Source organism: Meriones unguiculatus, chromosome 1, assembly GCF_030254825.1.
Source record: "Meriones unguiculatus strain TT.TT164.6M chromosome 1, Bangor_MerUng_6.1, whole genome shotgun sequence".
Taxonomy (NCBI): Eukaryota; Metazoa; Chordata; class Mammalia; order Rodentia; family Muridae; genus Meriones; species Meriones unguiculatus.
Window position 1 is genome coordinate 189,614,036 of NC_083349.1, and position 23,200 is coordinate 189,637,235.

The 23,200-nt window shown below is 46.2% G+C and overlaps 1 protein-coding gene across 1 annotated transcript in view; it reads left to right on the forward strand.

The window, feature by feature from the left end:
- The first annotated feature begins 3,239 nt into the window (after positions 1-3,239).
- Positions 3,240-23,200, forward strand: part of Gldn (gliomedin) — a 51,430-nt gene continuing 31,469 nt past the window's right edge. The window contains exon 1 of the mRNA XM_021638693.2: positions 3,240-3,903. Coding sequence (XP_021494368.1) covers positions 3,541-3,903 — 363 coding nt within the window. The 5' untranslated portion in view covers positions 3,240-3,540. The remainder of the gene's footprint in view (positions 3,904-23,200) is intronic.

Genomic DNA, 23,200 nt, shown 5'->3' on the forward strand with positions numbered 1-23,200 from the left:
ACAAAATAAAAACAATTAAAATGATAAGAATTTTAAATGTGTAGTGCTCAGAAAGCATTAACATATTCCTAATTAGCACAAATCTGAGCTGTGAGGGGCAGTGATGTGGATTCCTTACCTTGACCAGCACTGTAATGCAACTAAAAGACTGTGACCCAGTTCAACAGCAGAGAGGCTCGGTCCGTAGCTCACGTAGCCCACAGCAACAGAGCTAAGCAGAAGTTGGCGCAAGCCGAGGACTTCAGAAGCACTTTCTCACGAAATCTTAACAGTTACAGCCTCTTTAGAGAAGTTCAGTTAGGATGCGTAAAGTCACAGTCCAAAAGTAGTTTCAAGGTCATTTCTATCGATACCAAAGCCTATGTCGAGGGTCACTGAACCAGTGAGGCTTGCAGAGGTCAGGGAGAGGGGACGCACGGGCTTGGGAGAGGACTAGCCTTGATGAGGGACCGGCAGCATGGAACAGGTCAGCAAAGGAGTAAGGTGCTGCTGTGGCGATCTGGTGCTAGGAGAGTCAGAGGCAGGAGACAGGGAAAATATGAAAGATAACAGGGAAAGGCAGTTGGTTAGAGGAACCATGAGTTAGGAGATAATTGAGCATTGAGCAGAGCTCTCTGGCTCTCCTTTTCACGGAGTGCCTACTTGGAAAGACTGAGAAAGTGTCTCATGGGAAGGGGTCAGCCTTTGTTTCACCCTTCTTCCACCTCTCTTGGCTCCTGTGCAATAGCCCAGGTGCCCCATCCACCGGTCCTATTAGGTAGCCAGGCCACAAGTGTCTTCTTTTAGGTTTTTGTTGTCTTTCAAGACAGAATTTCTCTGTGTAGCCTTGGCTGTCCTGGACTTGCTTTGTAGACCAGGCTGGCCTCGAACTCACAGTGATTGGTCTGGCTCTGCCTTCCTGAGTGCTAGTGCCTCACACCTGGCTTGAGGAGCAGCTTCCTGACTTAAGGATTCTAGTAGATTCTCACCTCCATTCTGTCTCTAGCTGTGGTCCTGACTTAAAAGGAAAAAAATACATTTCAGGCTAACACCACACTTCCAAACATTGGAAACGAGCCTTGCAAAAAGGTGAAGGCCAGCTCCAAGGCATATGAACATGCCACGGTCCTGTGAAAGACCACGGTGAAGTGCCACCAGCATCACACATACCTGTTCTCCTTAGAAATGTCATCCACAAACCTTTCACCCACTTATTCATTCACCAGTTCATCCCGTAGATAATTATTAAATATCCATTCTGACTACCTTACCTGACTAGCTTACCTGACGGGAATGACAAGGTGTAATAAACATGTCACCTGACCAATGGAGCCTTATATTGCGTTGCTGATGGTGGTAATGGGTGGTCCATAATAGCTATAATGAATGTTAGGATAAGGAGAAGCTCAGAAGCAGCCACGGTGTTCCCACTGTTTGCCTTGTTCACGCCTTCAATGCCCATCACAGAGGCCGGCACACATAAGGGCCCAGTGAAGGGTTACTGAGTTAAACAGAGAACCTAGGGTACTGAGCCCCAGCTGTGTCTCTCTGTAGCTCAATCCCTTCCTGCTTTCTAAACGCCGTCTTGTGTAGCTGCTCTTCTAAGAATACTCAAGTTGGTTGAGGTTTCTATTGAAGCCCAGGGCTAACCCTGGACTTGCGGTTGTAGTTAAGATGGAGCTCCAGTTGTCTTGTGCATTTCCAAAGGCTCTGCCATAGTTTACCCTGAAGATAAGTCTGATCCCGCTGCGTATTCGCTCTTCTGGCAGGAAGACCACCAGCAGCATGAACTTGATGGTTATAGAGGCAGTCACAAAGCTCCATTGTTCCCTTGTCCTCTTGCCCCACCCTCTGTCATCCTACTGTTCTTCCCCCAGGACTGGTTCAAATAGTCTTGGCTCCCAGGCTGGAAGGGCTGGAAGAGTCCTTCTCCTTGACTACTGCAGATGAGCTGATGGCAGAGAGCCACTGCCTCTCTGGGTGTTCTGACTGTGGAGGCAGCAATGTTGGCCTCCATTCAAGTCTTCCCCTATGACCAGGGTTCCCAGAAAGTCCTAGATTTCTAGAAAAGTGGTGCCATTCTGAGAGAAGCTGACAAAGCCTTAAGGTCTTCTCAAGAGGCTCTGAAGTGACTCAATTCAAGAGACAGTGTCTGTAGGAGAGGGTTTGGAGACAGGGCTCCCATTATTACCGTGTTATCCCGTCTGGCCTCCGACTTAGGCTGTTGCTGCTGCTTCAGCCTCCATGTGCACTGCGCGCTGCCATACCTGGCGTGGAACAGTGACTCTTGAGGCCCGCCAGACGCCGAGCTCAGAGTAGGTAAGGTTATTGTGAAAAGGCAGGTGTAGTTTAAGTTCCCAGTCCTGAGCAGTCTCTCCAGGCCTTCAGCCAGAAAGAACTTCAATATGTTTCCAGGAATGTGCTTAGAATATTCCAGGTAGGGACTAGAGACATGGATCAGTGGTTCAAAGCACTGGCTGCTCTTCCAGAGTACCTAGGTTCGAGTCCCAGCACCTACATGGGGGCTCACAGCCCCTTCTGGCCTCTGTGAGCATTAGCCACACACCTAGACAAGACACCCCCACACATAACCTAAAACAATAAATACATAAAATGGAAAACATGCCTGCAATCCTAGTACTCAAGGGGCTGAAGCAGGAGCGAGTTCTAGACCAGCCTGAGCTATGTAGTGAAATCCTGTGTGGCTCAGAACTAGGGCTCTGGCTCCTGCCTAGCAATTGCAAAACCCTGGCTTTGATCTCCAGCGGGGGGGGGGGGGGGGGGGGGGCGACGACGACACAGGACCACACCACTCCCAGATGTCTGGCATTGGCCGCTGGCTTTGCAGCCAGGTCTCCAAAAACTCTTTTTTTTTTTTTTCCTCATCACTGCTGCCTCCCAGGTTTGAGACTGATGGGAAAGTTCTTGACTCGGTCCTAGCAGTCTCCTTGCGGATGGCCTCTGCTTTCTAAGTGCTCCTGGCTTCTCCGTTTCTGACGGGTGGCTTTTTACCCTTCCCTGTCTCTCACCGTCTCTGTTCTGGGAGAGATCTCTTAGAGTCCTCCGTGGCCACATGGCGGCCGTGAGGAGTGATGGGCACCTTGAACCTGAGCCCAAGCAGCAGACCTCCCAAGAACAGTGGGTTTGGGCATGCTTACGGTTTTCTCCAAAGATGACTGGAGGAAGGAGGGGGTGGAATCTAGAAACTTCTCAGGCTTTAAGAATTTCTGCCCTCCTCCTCAGTCTGACCCCGACTATGCCTGTCTGGGCCCTGGCAATGCCCACGGCAGGACAGCGAGAAAAAGAGGGGAGGCCTGTTTGCTATTTGCCCCTCCTCCGCACTCCTCTCTTCTGGCTTCTCACCCCCTTGCTGCCCGCCTGTCCCTCTGGGCTTCTGGGGCGCCACCACTACTGTCCCCAACCCGCTTCGCCAGACGGGTCTAAAGGCAGCTTTGACTCACGGCTCTGCCACCAGCCCACGGCTCGCGCAAGGCTGCAAAACCTGCCACCGCGGGAGAAGGCCCAGTGCCGCCCCGAGGTGTCCAGCCTGAGGACGCAGACATGACCCGAGCCGCAGAGCCAGGCCATGGGGCTGCAGGCTGGGGGCTGCGCGGCGCCTTGGTGGCCGTAGCGCTGCTGTCTGCGCTGAACGCCGCGGGCACCGTGTTCGTGCTGTGCCAGTGGCGAGGGCTGAGCGCGGCGCTGCGGGCGCTGGAGGCGCAACACGGCCGGGAGCAGCACGAGGACAGCGCCCTACGCGCCTTTCTGGCGGAACTGAGTCGTGCACCTGGCCGGGTCCCCGAACCACCCCAGGACCCCGCGAGCGCAGCGCGCAACAAGCGCAGCCATAGCGGAGAGCCTGCGTCACACATCCGCGCCGAGAGCCAGGACATGATGATGATGATGACCTACTCCATGGTGCCGGTAGGCAGGGGCCCGTCCCCGTGCCGCCCCCTTCAGGCTGGGCCGCGGGAGGTGATGGGAGCTAGGGTCTTCTGGCCAAGGCCCTGGAGGGACCCTTGGGTGTAGATGGCTAAGGAAGTCGTACTGGCAAGCTGCTTAACCCTTTTGAGACCAGTCTCTTCATCTGCTGGGTCTAGGCACGGGCAAGCCTTCACTTCTGACATCTTTTGAGTCTGAAAGTAAATGAGGGCGTGAGCAGTATCAAGAGCCTTTCCCAACTTTTGACAAAAGTTTTCTGGGTCTGCACTGAGCCCCAGCAGCAGCTCCCGGTGGCAGTGTCTCTGAAAGCAGAGAGGTGACTTTTGCCTGGCACAGTCTGGTGGGTCAGGCTTTCCATCTGGCCTGGCACATCCCCGTGAGATTGCGACCAGACTGTCCAGCTAGATGCTGGAAGTTGTTCCTGGCTCTCAAGCTGTTCCAAATGGGAGGACTCGGTGTAATGTAACTTTTCTGAGCGTGCGAAAAAGCACTGGCAAAGCCAGGGTTCTTGATGTGGGGTCTGTGCTTTGCTTCACAAGCTCAGGAGAGTGGAGGGCCAGATTGCTGGTGTGTTAGAAGTACAAACTTGTACTTCTAGGAAAGGTTCCAGCATTAACCTTTTCTTTTTTCAATCACCCTTGCTTGCCTTTCTTTCTTCCTTCCTTCTTTCCTTCCCTCCCTCCCTCCCTCCCTTCCTCGCTTCCCTCCCTCCCTTCCTCCCTCCCTTCTTTCCTTCCTCCCTTCCTTCCTTCCTTCCTTCCTTCCTCCCTCCCTCCCTCCCTCCCTCCCTCCCTCCCTCCCTTCCTTCCTTCCTTCCTTTGACAGTTTCATGTAACCAGGATAGCCTTCAACTGGCTGCATAGCCAAGGGTGACCTTGGATTCCACATCTTCCAGCACCTTGGTGCCAGGATTACAGGCATGTGCCACAACACACCTGGGCCTCTTGACAGCTTCTAAGTTATCCTTTGCACATTCCCTTTCTGAGACTTAAGAAACACTTCCCTAAAGGAAAGACTTTTAAAGAAAAAAAAAAAAACATCCTTTATTCCAGATTTCAGGTGTTTTGCTTTTGTTGATTCGAATCCAATGGCGCTTTAAAGGGAGCGCTTAGCCACTCCAGTTCCCCTTTCCATTTTCCATCCCCCTTTCGTTCACTGCAAATACCTATGGTCTTATTTCACTTCACAATTAGAAAATTTTCAGTTGCCACCCCGAGTCCAGTGAGCTATGCTTTGGAATCCTACATGTTGGAAGAGAAATCTACTTAAAACATTTGCTGTTATTAGAGGAGCTTTACAGATATCATGTGTGAGCTTAAAGGCTTTTAAGACTGCAAATACGACACACTTCAAATACATAGCTGGAGAAAGGTCAAGCTTTCCATTTCTGGCTTCACATTGTCACTCAAGTAAACATTTAAAAAATCAAGTCTAAGCAAAAATTTCAAAAAATACAACCTCTGAAGATGAAGCAGAGTGGCTGGGGATTCTAGAGCACTCTCTTGGCTCTGCATTTTAAGAGTTTTTTTTTTTTTTTTTTTTTACCTTCAGAGAGAAATCCATCTGAGAGCCAACACTTTATATCTTTAATCCTGCTTTTAAGGTAGACAATTTGAATCCAAATTGCAGCCCATTCAGTCACTAACATAAGAGAATGAGCTCATTTCCATGTCACTCGAAGCCAGATTTAGCTCCAGGTGACCTGGCAATGCAGCCACCTGGCACAGCGCCTGGCAGTGCAGCTGCTGTTACAGATCAGCCCAGAAACTGCGGCTAGCAGGACCCACGGCTCTCACCTCTGCAGTGCATGTGTTGGGACCTTTCTGAGTCACTGAGGGAGGTGCAGCAAGACCAGAAGGCAACAGTCACCCTGATGAGCGTTGTCTTCATACATGTTTTCATGGATACATAGTCTAAGAACACTGCAGCTCTGCCTTGCACATAGTATCTTGGGAATGTTGTGCAATGAAGGTTTTGATTCAGATGGTCTAAGACAGTGGCTCTCAACCCCTTCAAGACAGTTCTGAATGTTGTGGTGACCCCCCCCAACGTAAATAGTTTCATTGCTACTTCATAACTATAATTTTACTATGGTTATGAATCTTGATGTAAACATCTGACAGGCAGTCATGATCCACAGGTTGAGAACCAATGGTCTAAGGTATGAAAGTTTGCATGGCTAACAAGTTCCCACCCATACCAGTGCTGCAGGTCTGAGGGCTGCATTTTGAATACTAGAACACGAGTCGTCAGAGAAACCTAAAAACTTATCAATGCCTGAATCCACCCTAGATATCATCCCAAATGGACCAGGCTTTTTCTATAGCATCAGATCCTGGATAAGTCTAAAATCCTCAGACCAGCCCAGAGCCTCATGCTGACACTCTCTGTTGGAGATCTAAGAACAAAGAAGCAAGCTCAATGCAGGTTAATGCCAGCGTTTAAAAAGAACCAAACAAAACAACCTCCAGAATAGTCTGTTTATCCTTGTGGCTTGTTTCTGTGCTTTTGGCTAAAAAAAAAAAAAAAAGTAAGTCAGTAACATGGATATTCTGAACAGTGCATTCTGGTTGGTAGCTGTACGTGATTTTGTTTAAAAAGAATCTGTAATATTGCTGAAGTTCAGTTAATTTGACGTAGACAAGCATATTAAAGATTTTAAAAAGCAGGTGAATGTTTTGGAGAAAAAGCATTGAGCGGGACAGTGGGCAAAGCTTGGGGAGCAACTGGCCTGGCCAAAAGGAGACAAGACATCCGGGAAGCCATGGGGAGGAGGAAAGCGTTGCTCTACCTCCTCCCTTCCCGTAGGGCACACTGCTTCTCTTGTTTCTCTTTCCCACAACCTTTCGTAATCTTCTCTCCCAGCAGAATCAATCTGGCCCCCTCCTTCTCCTCCTCCTCCTCCTCCTTCTCCTCTCAGCACACATCCCTCTCCTCCTGCCCCTCCTCCTCTCTCTATCTTCCCTTTATGGACACTCTGACAGTTTTCTCTGCTATCTTTTCTGAGCCCAAATCTAGAGCATCAAGAAGAACTTTCATAAAAAGTCAAAGTAGCATAAAAAACCTGCAATACACAGGGGCTGGTGACTATATCTCCATAGTGATTGTTTGCCCTGGATACCAGGCACACTCCTACACCTAAGATATCATTTGAAAGTCTGGACATCTCTCTAAGAGGAAAGTCACTTTTTTTCTTTTTTAAGATTTATGTATTTATTTATTTATTTTACATGAATGCTCTAACTTCATGTGCACCTGCATTCCAGCAGAGGGCATTAGATCTCATCATAGATGGCTGTGAGAAACCACATGGTTGCTGGGAATTGAACTTAGCACCTCTGGAAGAGCAGCCAGTGCTCTTAACCTCTAAGCCATCTCTCCAGCTTCCAAGAAAGTCGCTTTTTAAAAGTAAATCCAGAGAATTTTTCAAGAAAGACACCATGATTAAACAGCTTTCAGATACTACAAAGGACATTTGATAGAGTTTAAGACCTACACCAGATTGTTATTTTAGACAGAACCTAGCCATGTCATAGACTAGCCTTGATCTCCCTCCATCTGCCTGAGCCTTCTAAGCACTGAGAGTACTAAATTTTCTATATTTTTTTAATTTTCATTTTATGTGCATGTATGTCTGTGTGAGGGTGTTGGCTCCCTGAAACTGGAGTTGCAGACAGTTGTAAGCCATCACATGGGTACTGGGAATTGAGCCAGGGTCTCAGGAAGAAGTAGCCATTGTTCTTAACCACTGAGCCATCTCTCCAGCCCAACCCCCCTTTTGAGACAGGGTTTCTCTGTTTATCCCTGGCTGTCCTGGAACTTGCCCTATAGACCAGGCTGGCCTCCAACTCAGAGACCTACCTGCCTCTGCCTCCCAAGTGCTGGGATGTGGCACCACCACCCAATTTTCTATTACTTTTAAAGAAATTTATTTTATTACATGCATTTTACCTTTGTGTATGTATGTGTGCCGTGTGTATGCCTGGGAGGTCAGAGGAAAGCTTCAGTTCCCCTGGGAAAAGAGTTATAGAAGGTTGTGAGCCTCCATCTGAGCACTGGAAACCCAGGGTCCCAGCCAGTGCCCTTAAACACTAAGCCAGCTCTCTCCAGTACGTTTTTAAGTCTGCTGTTATAATGCAAACTGATAGAGCCTCTCTTAACAAGGTGAACTATAATGAGAATTTCTTACCTCCAAAACCAGCTTTCCACTCACTAGCCATCATCCTGTGAGAGCTATCTGTTGTCACTATAGGTAGCTCAGTTTGTCCTAGGATTGGTCAGAGAAAATAGACGAAGGAAAGGAGTCTAAAGGAAGTGAAAGTCTGGCTCTCATCACATTACATTATCATATACCTGGAACCCCCACGCCCCCAAAATTTGCCAGTAACCTACTATAAACAATAACAGAATTGAATGGGAAGTAAAATATTAAAGTATCCTAAAGACATCAGTAGGTTCCTTATATGTAAACATCAGTTCCTTCTTCTCATCCCCCCCCAGGACACACCCAGTGCCTCCCAGCCTCACCTTCCTGTTCTCTCCGGTTTCTCTTTTGTAACCCACTGAGTCCAGTAGTGCTGCTAGAACACTGACGCTGACCAATCCCGTTCGTTGGCTTCATGTCGTGCAGGTGACCGTAGCTGCTGCAGAGAGCTCCTGCATGCCAAGGACGGGCCCTGTCCCGAAGACGACTGGCTGGCTTCACAGCTCTAGGTTAGGTCTCCAACCGGGAACAAACGCCTGCAGTGCCAATTTAATACACCAAAACAGACTCCCTCAGAATCTGCAGGATTCTGCCAGCATCCCTCGGGCCCATCCTGTGACAGGATACCTACCCTAAACTCTCCAGCCTGGGGCCTGGGCTGCCCTTCCCCCAGCTGCTCTTCCCTATATGATCCAGTCATTTTGGCTACACCGCTCCCCCCTAACACCCCCCCCCCGCGCTCTTTTACCTTTTGGCCTCTTGATCTCCTTGTCTCCTCACTTGTCCCCTCCCCTCCCCTCCCCTTCTTTCTTCAAGTGGCCCAGCTCAGTCTGTCCTTGTTCACTCCGGACTCTCTCAGATTCCTCTGGCTATGCTCTCCCTCTTATTTACAACAGACTTTTCCTCCACCATAACTAAGAGCAGTCATGCCCTCCTTTTGTTTCTTTTTTTCATTCATCTGGTGTGAGGCCCACCCTCTGGCTCTTACATTCTTCCTGTCCCCTCTTCTTCCAGGTTCTTTGAGTCTTGATGAGGTTGATATGCATGTCCTGTTTAGGGCTGCACACTCAAATATCACATCTTCTCAACACTTTGAACAGTTAGAAGTTTTTTTATTACCTGCCATCCACTGCAGAAAGAAATTTCTTGGGGGCTAGGGAGACGGCTCAGCAGTTAAGAGCACTGACTGTAGATTCTATTCCCAGCACCCGCAAGGCAGCTCCAGTTCCAGGGGATCCAGTGACCTTCTCTGGACTCTATGAGCACTGCATGGACATGGTGCACAGATATGTATGTAGGCAAAATACCCATGCACATAAAATTTTTTTAAATTTTAAAACAGAAACTTCTGTGACCAAGATTGAGAGCAGCACTAAACTACAGATATAAACATAAATATTTAGAAGGCAATTTGACAACGTGTCCATTTTGCAAAACAACAGTAGTAGGTTAGCGACCTCCATCCATTGCCATGGACTTTTGGCCGAGTTTACAATATCAGGCATGAATTCCTTTTTTTTTTTTTTTTTTTTTTTTTTTTTTTTTTTTTTTTAGCAGATCTCAAATCCAATCAGAATACAGTCAACCCCAGTGCATTGCACCACCATTGCACCAGTGGGCACATCTTGGCTGGCAAGTTGATGTTGTAGCACGCAGGGTCCAGCGCGGGGTAAGACGACTGAGAACGTTTTTCCTCCAGTGTACTATGAAAGCTAGGCAGCAGGTAGGAAGTTGCCAAATTGCTTCAAAATGGATTTCTTCATGTCTTGCAACCAAAGGGCATAATATTTCCAGCAACAGGGTCTTGTCATCTGTAGGGGGTGTCATATATGGTGGGAGACTAAGGAATGGCAACAGTCTTTGTTGTTTTGGGGGACCCTGGGGCTTCCTTTACTAACAGTCTGTAGGGAAGTATCCCATAACTGGCTCTGAGATGTCCATTTAGTAGCCCATGTCTTTGGGAAAGCATTGCATTGTCCATCCATTCATGATTGTTCTACTTAAGCTTTTTTATTTTATTTTTTATTCACTGATGAAGAACTATGTTTACACAAGGCTTTTTCTTTAACTTTGGAAACCCACCTACCTCAGCCATTGTCTCCTCTTTCCCCTTTCCTTGTAAGAAACGCAAGCTGCAACTACTCTAAAACTCACTGCACATTTTGCCACGACTAGGTGATGAAAGTCTGGAGCTGCGCTGCACCGAGGCCGCTGAAGGGAGACAGCCAGGCTCTTGCTGCACTCTTGGGGTGTGAAATGATGTGGGCCACGTGGAAATCAATTTGGCAAATGTAGAGAAACTGAGAACGTCGTTCCCCTTACCCCGCCGTCTCATTCATGGGAGTTAATACTGTCGAGCCCCTGAGTGACGTGTTTTTCGTCACTCGCTGCAGAATCTCTGAGAGAACAAAAAGCTGTGGTGACCATGTTCATCAGTAGAGTAAGAAACAGAACCTACACCACCGGTCAGTGGCAGTGAAACAAGAACGAGGAAATCCTCTTGAACTAATCCCTATGGTACATTCTAATTGAAGAAAAAAAGGCAGAAAAAAAGTATGTGTTGTATTACCCTGTACTTAAGAACATGGAAAATAAATAGAAAAAAAAAAAACTGTAGAGGGTAAGAATAATCTTTTTGCTATTATTTAGCTTTGCATATTTTTTAAAAAATTCTAATTGAATTACTCATTTGTTTTTCGTTTGGTTTGGTTTGGTTGGTTGGTTGGTTGGTATTTTTGAGACAGGGTTTTTCTGTGTATCATTGGCTGTCCTGGAACTCACTCTGTAGATGAGGCTAGCCTCAAACTCAAAAATCTGCCTGCCTCTGCCTCCCAAGTCCTGGGATCATAGGTGTGCACCACCTCGCCCGGCTACTCTCATCTTGGGGTGCGTGAGAAGACACATAGACCGCAAATGACATGGCTGCTGCACGTGAGCATAGCAGCCTCTGGGACAATCCTAGGTCTTAGTCCGCTTTCTGCCCTTAAAACAAAATAATAAAAGTTGATTTGGCTCATTGTTCCCGAAGCTGGGCCGTCCAAGAACGCGGTCCTGGATCCTGAGGACTTTCTCTATGCGTCCTACATGGCAGAGCATCCACGAGGCCAGTGTAATGCTAGCACTGGTCTCTCTTCTGATAAGGATGCTGACACAGTCATGGGAGACCTCCCCTTATTACTTCATTCAATCCTAATCACCTTCCTAGGTCCTCACTTCTAAATACAAGTAACATGAATTTGAGGACAAGGTTTCCAACATTTGACTTTGGGGAACTCACTCTCACAACCAAATATACCCCGACTGAAGCCTACAGCATGTGCTCTCACTGATGACAGCCACACAGGAACCAGAGCCTAGTCTTTTATTTTATTATTATTATTATTATTATTTTGAGGAGAAGTAAAAACATCTTACTCTTAATGTGAAATGTCTCCACTTTTAAATATTGACAGCAGAGCAAAAAAGAATTAAATAAATAGATTAAATAATAAGAAGAAATAAAGAGAAGAAGAAAGAAAAAAATTAGTTGGTTGGAACAATTTTGCCTAAACAACATTCATATTGCTAGAGGCCATCTTATGACATCCAGTGTCCTAATTGTAACAGTTGTGTCTTGGGTGGTTCTGAGCAAATTTGATTTATTTAGCTTGGTCACAGCCTTGTTATTTACAAGCCTGATTCTGGACACTGTGGTTGTTGTGACATTTTGCTTGGCTTGCTTTGATCTATTTTTATTTGTGTGTGTGTGGGGGGGTAGGTGTGTAGGTAGATTTTATGTGCATGTGAATGCAGGTTCCCACACAGATTATCAGAGGAAGGTGTCAGACCCCTGGGACCCTAAGGTCTCCCATGTGCAGGGTTACTGAAGTTTGCTGACCCCATGAATACTGTCATCCCTGGAGAAGGGCTGGGCTGGTGAGCTCCAGCTGCTAAATTAGCATTGCTTCTTGGATGCGAAACAAAGCCACTGTTAGGGTGTGGCTGCGTTCAGGAGGGCTGAGCCAGGCGGCTGGCTTCCCAGATCAAGAGCAGTCAAGGTTGAGACAGACTCTAATGCTCAGTCACCCCGAATTGTATGCCCTCTTCACATTCTGTTCTGTTCAATTGGAGGGGACAGCAGAGACCTCCTGAGCTCCTGTTCTTCAGAATGGACATGATAGATTAGCCTGGTACGAGATCGTACAAAAGAGAGGGTAGCCGCAATCGAAAGCCATATGCAGACCTGGGAGGTGGGTTTCTTTATCTTTTCTTGTGGCATCATGAGCTCATTTGTGCTTGGGATGCCAGGGAAGTATTCTCAGAGCACACCTGGTACCATGTGGGTAGTTTGGATGGCAGAAACTGTACTGGGTGTTAATGGTGGAGTGAGAACTCAAGGTTACATCTCTGCTTGGATCTTGTCTGTTGTTTGGTCTTGATACTTTGAACACCCCTGTAAATCTGGCTGTGACTCAGGTAATGCAGGCATGTTTAGGAAGACAGGAGAGCTGACCCCTTCACTACAGCCTTCAGACCCTTTTTCATGGGCACCTAACTTGGCATGTGCACTAAGAAAATACTTGCTGTTGTTACGCTCCATTCTTCTATACCCATCAATTCCACATCTTCAGATGTAATCCAGCACACATTAAAAATAATGGAGGGCTCTCTCTCCCTCTCTGCCCCAGTTGCCCTCCATCTTATTGTGTGTTTCTGTGTATTTCTCTGTGTGTGTGAGTGTTGCATGCACATGAGTGTGCAAATGTGGGAGCCAGAGGAGGCTGTCAGGCATGCTTCTCTGTCACGCCCCGCACCTCCACCTTCCTTTGAAGACAGCGTCTCTCCTTGCTCCAGAAGCCGGCTAGCCAGCAAGCCTCAGGGATCCTTCTGCCTCCACTGCCCTACTCCGCCCCATAGCAACCCGAACACTGCTGTGTCCAGCTTTTTGTAGAGGCTGAGGATTCAGACTCAGATGCTCACCTTTGCTCAGCAACCGCATCACCAACGGAGCCACCTCTCCAGCCCTGTTTAGTTTATCTTATTTGAGACAGGTCTTGGGTAACAAAGTTGGTCTCCATCTTAACAGTGGCCTTGAACTTCATGGTCCACCTGCTTTCTGCCTCTGAAGTATCAGTATTACAGACACATGTCGCCATACCTGGTTGAAAAGAATTGTTTCTGTATTAAGTCTGTAGAGTTTTTTCTTGCCACTCTTCACTTAGACATGTTTTCAAGCCTATAGAAGCATATGCACACCTTATGTGCAAGCGCTGTGCCGTCTTACACGAGGGATGCCAGCATCTGTGGATCTGGCGGCAGGAGGTCCGCTGACAGCGTCTGTGGGACAGCTATTTAAAATTGCCATGGCCATCTAAGGACATATGGAAGAAATCATGGGTCAGGACTGGACATCTGGAGCCATGAGAACAGGGAAATGGTGTTGACCAAATGAATGGCAGGAAGCCATGCGGACCTGTTCCCACAGAGCTATTAAAAGGAAATTAAGAACACCCACCTCAGAGTTGGTCTGGTGTCTTGCCAGCCAGGGCGGCAGAAGCAGCAGGAGTCAACGAGCTGAAGCTCAGCTGAGCAGGATGCTGTCTTCTAGAGGCTGCTGAGTCATCTGCTCTTGCCATCCTTACCCCCACCATTTCCCTGCCTTCTCCTAACCAGCCCTGTGATCATGCTGAGAATTAGTGGATTTTTGTCTTGGAACTCAAAGCCATATAAATCCTAAAAAGTGCGTCTTCACCCTGGGGAGATCAGCCCACCTGGGGCCACACCAGATCACACGCTGAGGGTGCTTGACAAAGGATTGTCAAAGGGTGGGTCCACAGCCCACAGATCCTCGCGGTGACATTGGCCCAGGATCTCCCTGTGATAAGCTTAGGCTCCCTGCTATGACGTCAGCCCCCTTGTTTCTTCCCATAATTTGAGCAACACAGCATCCTTCCTTCGCTGTTAGGTGCCCATCCGGATCGTATGCCTGAATGATCCCTGAAGTATGTAGGAATAAACACAGAGCGCATGGAAGTCAATGGACTCCTGGCCCAGTCGTTGTGTGACCTTGGGCATCTTTAACTTCTCCAGGCCTCGGTGTTCTCATCTGTAACGCCTGTCTTGTGCGGTTTCTAGGAATTTTGAAGGTAATATAAAGGCAGGACCTAGTGTCAGAGTCAGGCCTTCAGTAGTCATTGTTTCTATTCTTTAAATCCCTGGGCTGGGGATGAAATTCAGTGGCAGAGCTCACACCAGGCATGTGAACAGCCCCTGTGCTCAATTCAATTCCCAGGACACAAATAAGCCAAAAACAGAGGCACTCTCTTAGTCTACTGAGGCTTCTGGGACAATGTACTGCAGACTGGGTTCTTTTTCTTTTTCTCTCCCATCCCCCCTCAGGACAGGGTTTCTCTGTGCAGCCCTGGCTGTCCTGGAACTCTTTAAACCAGACTGGTTTTGAACTCACAGAGATCCACCTGCCTCTGACTCTCTGCTCTGGGATTAAAGGTGTGCACCGCCACGGCCTGGCTGAGACTGAAACAACAGAAATTTACTCCTCACAACCTCAAGTAGTAGAGAACCCTCGGTTCTACATGCCAACATAGACAGTGTCTGGTAGACCATCTTCTAGTTCATAGGTGACACCCTCTAAACACAGAAGTAAGAACACATTTTGAGTCTTCCGTTTTGTATCACTGCTGGACTGTGGTCACACATACCTTTAATCCCATCACTCAGAAGGCAGAAGCAGACAGATCTCTATGAGTTGCTGACAAACCTCATCTACAGAGTGAGTTCCAGGACATCCGTGGCTACATAGTGAGATTCTGTCTCGAACAAAACAAAACTCCCATTTTATTTTTGGAAGGACATTAACCTCACCCTTGAATGCTTTGCTTTTGTGTCTTTATTGTCTTGGTGTCCACCGTGTCCACCACGCTGGCTCCTATTACTTCCTAATGCTATTACGTTGTTGCAACATGACAGCTGGGAGGTAGGAGATAGAAAGACAGCCAGAGTGTTATGTAATTGTGAGCCCTCTAGCCCAGAGCTCTGGGTTTGCTATTTGCTCTCAAATTCCTTCAGCATTCCAGATGTCTGTATTTTACTTTGGGGAACTATGTGGCCTCTAAAAATTTAGATTGCCATCAAAATAACCTAACTCCTCATGTCACTCACAACAAAACAGGGGACAGGATGTAACTAAATGGGAGAGGGTTTGTCTGTCATGCAGAAGGTCCAGGGTCCATCCCCAGCAGCACCAAAAATAATCAAGACAGACTTCTTCAAGGTGCAGGATTCCCGGCCCCCTACCCTTCCATGTGATACAGTGACAAGCCGGATACCTCCGAAAGCCACTGTTTTTCCTCTCTGTCTCCTCTACTGTTAAATTCTGCTGGTTCCTATTAGTGGCTCCAAAAAACAAACAGAGATTCTCGCTTTTATTTGGAAAATCTAGACAATCTGAAGGGGAAAGGGAGCAGAAAGGACTTCTAAAAGAGAAGGATAACTTCTTTCCTGGGGGTCTTTTGTACCCTGGGATATGGTTGGTTACCAAGGTGGGGTCAGCAGAACAATAGTCATTGAAAAACACACTTATTAGTATTTTTTTTTAACTCTAAGACAAATTTTGCTCCTACAATCCTTATGCCCTGCCCCACCCCCCACCATCAAAACAGAATCCTTGGCTAAATCTAGTTGACATTCAAGCTTAATTTACATGCATTTTACCTGCAGACTAAAGGTCACATTGTGCAAAAGAAGCCGAAGCTTTTAGGTTGTGATTCTGCCACAAAAAGAGCATTTTTCAAGCTCATTAGTTGCTTTTATGTAGATCTTTGAGTTTTAACAGCGCTGTGTCTTAAATAGGTATAATTTGCTTCTAGTTTAACTAAAGTTCAGGACACAATTTTCTTTACTGAAAGGTAGAGTTAAAACAAAAAGACCAGCTGAAGAGCATTCAAACTGCAATTTGTGAAGTTTTGTTCTGAATGTAACTCAGCAATCTCTTCATTTGCCACTTAGAAAGTTTCCTGCGTTTGCCAAACTACTGGAAACTTTGGGAGCTCTTCCCGGGCTCCAGCTAAGGACTGTAGAGGACTAGGAGTGAGTTGTGGGTAACTGTGTCCATGATACAATGCCGTGCGGGGGGCTGCAAAACATTTCTACAGTTTGTTTTCAGTGACTCTGCAGGTGATGGGTACAGTCTAGAATCTCATTCATCAGAAGGAAAAAAAAATACCATCCCCCCTTTGAGTACACTGTATCAAAATCTCTGAACAAGATCTTTGAAAGGAGATTTTTTATAGTCACATGATAAGGACAAGGACCATCAGGAAGAAAGGAGCTCAGAGGCTGGGCAGTAGCTGGTGACAGAGCCTTCACTAAGGTGTGCAAGACAGTTTTATGAGCCTGGGCAAGAAGGAGGGCAAAGCATTTCCAAATGGCAATGGTGAGAGAGAAGGAGCCTGGCCACATTTCCCTAAGCTGCAGACCTTCCGCTGGAGAAATGCAATCAAGGTTGGCTGGCTAGGCTAGAAGAAACGATGATTTCCACTTTTAAGAATGAAGCCCTGGAGCGATTGGGAGCCGCGGGTGCGCCTTTATCAGCGAAAGTTGTAAAGAAGATGGCTTCCCAGGATGAGATGCTGTGGCGTGAGGTGTGGGGCTGGGCTCAAAGCAAGAAGAAAGTTAGGAAGTTCCTACATTAACATAGGCAAGGAAAGGCTCATGTGTGATCGGGATAGAAGTAGAGCAGACAGGAAAATCTGCATTCTAGAAATACCAAGAGAAAAGAGTGTATTGAACTTGGCAGCTAGACAGAAAGAAAAGGAATCACTCCTCCAGATCTAGACAGGGGTCAGTGGGCCTCAAAGACAAATGAAAAAGGACCGAAGTGGGCTAGTTCAGAAACAGGAGGATGCTGGGTCTGCTTGCAGATTGAATGTGACCTGGAAAAAAAATGTCACAATGAAACTTGTTACAAGGAAGTTTTCAGGGAAAGGAGAACACCTTGATTCTGGGGAGAACTCTGTCTTTTCTGTGAGAAAGATCTTTACGAACCTAAAAATTATCTCAGCAGAAGTGGACTTGACTGACATACGCATTAGCCAGGTTTGATCCCCAGCACACACCACACAGATGTCTAAATGTGAAAAGGCAGGTCTCCATGTGACCCAACCCCTACTAAGAACGTAAGCACTGGGACTGGACAATGCCTGGTTAGCCGTGTGACCTAATAGCAGATATTACACGGGGATTTATAACAGCAGCAAAATTACAGTTACAAAGTAGCAATAACATAATTTTATGGTTGAGAAATTGTATTGAAGGGTTGCAGCATTAGAAAGGTTGAGAACCACAACTCTGAAGACAATAACAAAAATATCTAGCCTATGAGTTAGCGAAGGGCTCGATTGTATATGCCATACAGGGACCACAGATGCTTTCTGGAACTTGCTATATGTCCACTGCTTTATTTATTTATTTTTTTATTTTGGCTCTTTATTTAAAAGGAAAATAAGTTTTGGTTTTATTTATCTCTTCCTCAATGTTCTTTTTTTAAGTAGATACGTTTCTGTCTTATATTGTTCTTCTCAGTTATTTCTTTTTCTTCGTTTTACAAAACTGCTTTGAGTAAGAATTCTAGACTGAAATCTGTGAGGGGGGAGGGGTGTGAGTGCTGGGGGTATACGGCTTGGGGGCAGACTGTAGGTGAAGCATTCATGAGGACCTGAATTCAACACCCCCTCCCCAAACAACAATACAAAAAAGAAAAAGAAAAAACACAAGAAAAGGGGTTTTCTGTCAACATTCTAACGATGCAATCCCCCCTGGGCTCTCACTTGCATTTTCTGATGAGAAGGATGTTGCTATGGTCAGCTTGCTCCTCGTATGAAAGATGTCCTTTCCCTCTACCTTGCTTTAAACATTTATTGAATTCTATTATCTTGCACTTTTGCTGTTCTTTTCGTCATGATTCTTGCGTTTGGCGTTTATTAATCACGTTGGATGTATTTATTGGTTTTTTGTTTACATTTGTTTTTAGAACTTTTTTTCTTTTGTCATTGAATATTTTTTTTTCTTCCTTTCATGGCAGCCCAGTTCCTTAATTATTGAGCTTTTTGATGTCGCACACTCAGTGACTTTGTGGCATTTTGGGGTGTGGTGTGGGAAGAGATGTGCTTTTTTTTTTAATACTTGGGCTTGAACTTGCACACAGCAGGGTTATGTTCTACCACTGAGATTTTGAACTGTGAAATGCAATTAAACTAACTACTTCATTTTCTTTCTATACGAGTTCCCTTTCGGTGTCACTTCTGGTTAGAGATCCCTTGGTGCAGAGGCAGCTCCTAAAAGCTTCCAAATTATTCTGCTCCTGAGCACTCAAGAAGACAGCATCTGGAGGCTGACACACACAGGAAGACTGAATTCAAGACCAGCCTGGGTAGTAGAGAAAGACCCTGCCGTTCATAAAGAAATAAAGTACTCAGTTTTGGCAAGAGACCACTGCGTGGCTTCCTGAGCTCCAGCGGCACCAATGTTACTTTCAGTAAGGAAAGCCAGGTGTGAGGGTTGAGAAATACATCCCTTCCCTGGTTGAGCAAGGGTTTCCTGAGTTCCCTAGTCTGAGCACGCTGCTTTTCCAGGGCTAGTAATGCGAACACCCCTGGACTGGATAAGCAGCCCCTCTCGGTGAGAGCCCAGCTAAGGAGCTGGGTAATGGCGATGAAGTAGGCTGACAGAGATGTCCCTGGCTCAGCAGGAGGGAGACTCATCGGGGTTCTTGAGGATCCCAGGCAGAATGAATGACAAGAAGATGACAGGCTCACTTGAGCTGACAAACGCGTGATGCCTGGGCCCCACTGATTTCTTCCAGGACTAGAACTCAGCACCAGCTGGGACCTAGACTCCAGAATTGCACTGTTGAGCCTTAGGCCAGCTCTGTAATACAAGATTAGAATTTCAAGAGCTTTTTATAAATAGAGAAAGCAGTTCATGAGCTAAGAGACTTTATACCAGAACAAAAATTTTTCATCTCCCCCACATACACCCTGTGTATATGTTTGTGTGTGTGTGTGTTTTCCTGTAACCTGACCTGGAATTCAACTTGTGAGGCTCCCACCTCAACCTCCCACATGCTAGGATTACAGGTGTGCGCGTACTCTTTAAAGGCAAGAAGCTCATTAGACTGCTTATCTGCAGCTGCTTTGTTTAGCTTCATCAGCCCTTGCCAAGGACAGAGTACTTTGTATTTATGTTTCAGGTCAGGTTTGGGGAGGAAGAGGTCAGAAAGACTTTAAGTTTCAGTTAGGTGGCTACAGGTGGCTGGCCTTGAGTTTCGTTCTCTTTCTCTTTTCTTTTTTTGTTTTAACAAAGGCAAACTGCATGTTCCCATTGGAATTGGGAATTCTCTTCACACAGTGGCCACTTGGAAGAGCCTGACTTTCTTAGCTGAGCCCGAGTCTCTGGCCATAACTTCAGACATCTAGGTAGAGTTTCGACATCTGTGGCTTGAGCGTCCAGTAAGAAACACTGCATTCGGTCCTTGTGGAACTCCTGTCTTCTCCAGGTCATACTAATTCCCCCTTCTTTCACATGATTCCCTGCACTCTGCTGATGGTTTGGTCATGAGTCTTAGTATCTGCTTTGATACACTGCTAGGTAGAGTCTTTCAGAGGCCCTCTGCGGTAGGCTCCTGTCCTGTTACTTGTTTTCTCCTACATCCAATGCACATCCCATTTGTCTTTCTAAGTGAGGGTAGATCATCTGACCCTGGATCCTCTTTCTTATTTATCTTCTTTAGGTGTACAGATTTTAGTATGTTTATCCTATCTTATAGGTCTAGTATCCACTTATAAGTGAGTATATACCATGTGTATATCTGGCACAGGGGTCTTTTATGAGACTTTCTCCAACCAAGGACCATGTATGGATATAACCTAGATGTACTACTCAGATGTTGCCCATGGTAGCTCAGTATCCAAGTGGGTCCCTTAGTAAGGGGAACAGGGACTATTTCTGATATAAACTCAATGGCTGGCTCTCTGACTTCCCCCATCCCCCTTGGGAGGAGCAGCCTTGCTAGGCCACAGAGGAGGACTTTGCAGCCAGTCCTGAAGATACCTGATAAGCTAGGGTCAGATGGAAGGCGGGAGGACCTCCCCTATCTTGGAAAGGGGCAGGAACGAGATGAGGGAGGGAGGATGGGATTGGGAGGGAACGAGGGAGCTGGATACAGCGGGATACAAGGTGAATAAACTGTAACTAGTATTTAAAAAATTAAAATTTAATAATAATAAAAGAAACACCACATTCTTGTGACCTTTTGTCTCCAGCCCTAAGAATCTGCTAAGAGAGGGGTAATTACCAGATGCCATGGGGTTTTGTTTGTGAGGCCATTTACACGCTCATAATAGTAACTGATACGGCTGAGAACGGCCGGAAGAGTGTTCGCTGTGTAAGAACCAGGGGACTAAGTTATGTTTGTTTTTATTTTCGTTCTTGTTTTGGGGGTTGAGACAGAATCGATGTAGTGCAGGCTGCTGGGATTAGAGGTGCGCTCCAGTCTGATTTTGTACAGTTCTGGGGGGTGGAATCCAGGACTGTTGGAGAGTGCATACCTCCAGCCCCTCACCTGGCATTTAAACAATATTCCACTGAGCCAAGAGCAGGTCTGCATGGGGGAACTTCAGGGATGCCCCAGGGGGCCCACTGTTGCTCTGTGTAGCTTGGGCTAGGGTTTGCTTTTCTTCTGTAACAGTAGGCCAAAGCCATCATTCCAGAACATATATTTTCCAGAAGAATGTGATCCATCACATTCTTTCCAATATAACCGGTCATCAATACGTTATGTGAAGGTTGTCTACTACACAAACCACGTTGCAATGAACATTCCAGGCCAGAAGTCCTTGTCTACTTTTCCTATCAGGAGCACGTGATGACTAACTTTATAAATAAGCAGTACAACATTGGCTAATAATAAGTGCTACCTAGATAAAATAAAAGCCAGTTGAGGCCACAGGAGTATCTGGGTATCACTTAGGAGTTAGGGAAAGCCTGACCGGAGCCTTTAGTGGGAATGACAGAATAGGTGTGGTAAGACAGAATGACTGGCGACGAGGAGTGTGACAATGATGGACAGTGGCTTCCAACAGGGACAGGAACGCACTGTAGACAGAGCTGCCTAACTCTCCCAGGGTAATGGCTTCAGAGGCCTCTTCCACTTCAGCACCCTCAAGTCCTACATCAAAACCTAAGAAGCCTTCTATACCAACGTGATCTTTGATTCTTAATTTTTAGATTTTCGCCCAAATTCTTAATCATTGTGACGGGGGTGGGAGGGATCACTTCTTGCTTTATGGCTACAAGTTTTCATGCAGAAGGTTTCATTTCAAGTACAGCTTTATGGCGCCTGAGTTTATTAAGACAGTATTTCCAAGAAGATTAAGATAATTTCCTATAAAGCATGTAAATTGACACTCAGTGTCTAAATGCAGTCAGCGGGTCAGGAAATGAAAACTCCTTCCCTGCGGATTGCAGCTGTGTCTGCCCCAGACCAGTAATGAGTGTCAGGAAGAAGGGCTCATTTTCCCTATTGACGCTCCGCCGTGGCAAACCACTTCTTCTGCTGTGATCCCCCAGGCAACAAATGAACCATTGTGAAATCTTTTCTGGTCCTCTCAATGGGCAATTATATATTTTTTTAAAGACAATAAATTTTTTGTCACGGTGCAGCTGATTACATTCATTTATAAGAATAACTAAAATGCAGGGAATCCAATTTTTGGGGTGGGCCTGGTCATGTTAAGGTACTTATCAAAGACATTATGGAATACGGCGCGCCTGGAGTTGAGCCTCCCCCCACCCCTGCCAGCAGACGGTGTGCCCTTGAGTAGGCGGGGCGCTCCTAGGAATGAGCACTGTCCACTATGCTTCAGTTCAGGGAGCTGTTGGCCAGCAGAGGCACCTGAGACATTCACCTGGCATTGGTTAGTTTCCAGACCTTAATCTAGGGTGGAATATGTCACCGTCCACCCACTGCACCCACGGGGCATTCATTCTGGGACCCTTCTTAAATACCAGACTCCTAGGGCGCGCAAATCCCTCTATGTAGAAACAGTGCGGTATTGGAGAACTACATGCACCTACGCACTTCTCGTCTATGTTAAATCGTCTCTAGGTTGCTTGTGATGGCTAATACAGCATAAATGCCATGCACATAATTGTAGTACGTGGTCACTCAGGGAATGACAAAAGAGTCAGCGCATATTCAGTACAAACACGATTCTTTTCAGCCTGGAATTGGTTGGATCTATGAGTGCCGAATGTGAGATAAAGAGGACCCACTATTTGTATTTCTTGCATAGTTCAGTTTCACTACATTTGTGTAGATGTGTGATGGGCATCCAGTGGCTCAGGAACCTCGTTCTACTACACTCAACAGATATTGTTGGCATAAAATAAAATAAAATAAAATAAAATAAAATAAAATAAAGGATGAGTTTCCCTCTGGATCCACTGACAAACAGATCCCCCCCCAACACAAGAAACTCAATCACTTTCTCTTCAAGTCAAAGCATGATCTTTTTAAAAAGTTATTATTATTATTATTATTATTATTATTACTTTTAATCATGTGTATCTGTATGTGCCTGTGCCAGAAGAGGCTTTTGAATGCCCTGGAGCTGGAATTGCAAGCAGTTGTAAATGAACTCCAGTGCTTGCAGGAGCAGCTAATGCTCGGAAACACTGAGCCTGCCTTCCAGCCCAAAGCATTATCTTTATTTTTTAACATTTTCTTTTTTAAAAAGTAATTTAAGTGAAAGAGCAATCAGTGAAGAAAAATAAATAAATAAATGACATATTGAGCTTAATACAGTTTCTTCCGCACTGGTTCTCCAACTCCACCTGGTGTGATTTAGTTTGTTTCTTTTGTTCTGTAATACCTTAAACTTACCAGTGTAAAGCCATGGGAAAGCCTGATTGCACGGCTGCTTTCTATTAACAGAAGCATGTTCTAACACCGTCCTGTGCTCCACATTTTATCACTTATTTACCTTTCTATCTATCAACCTGTGGATTTGAGATCCTCAC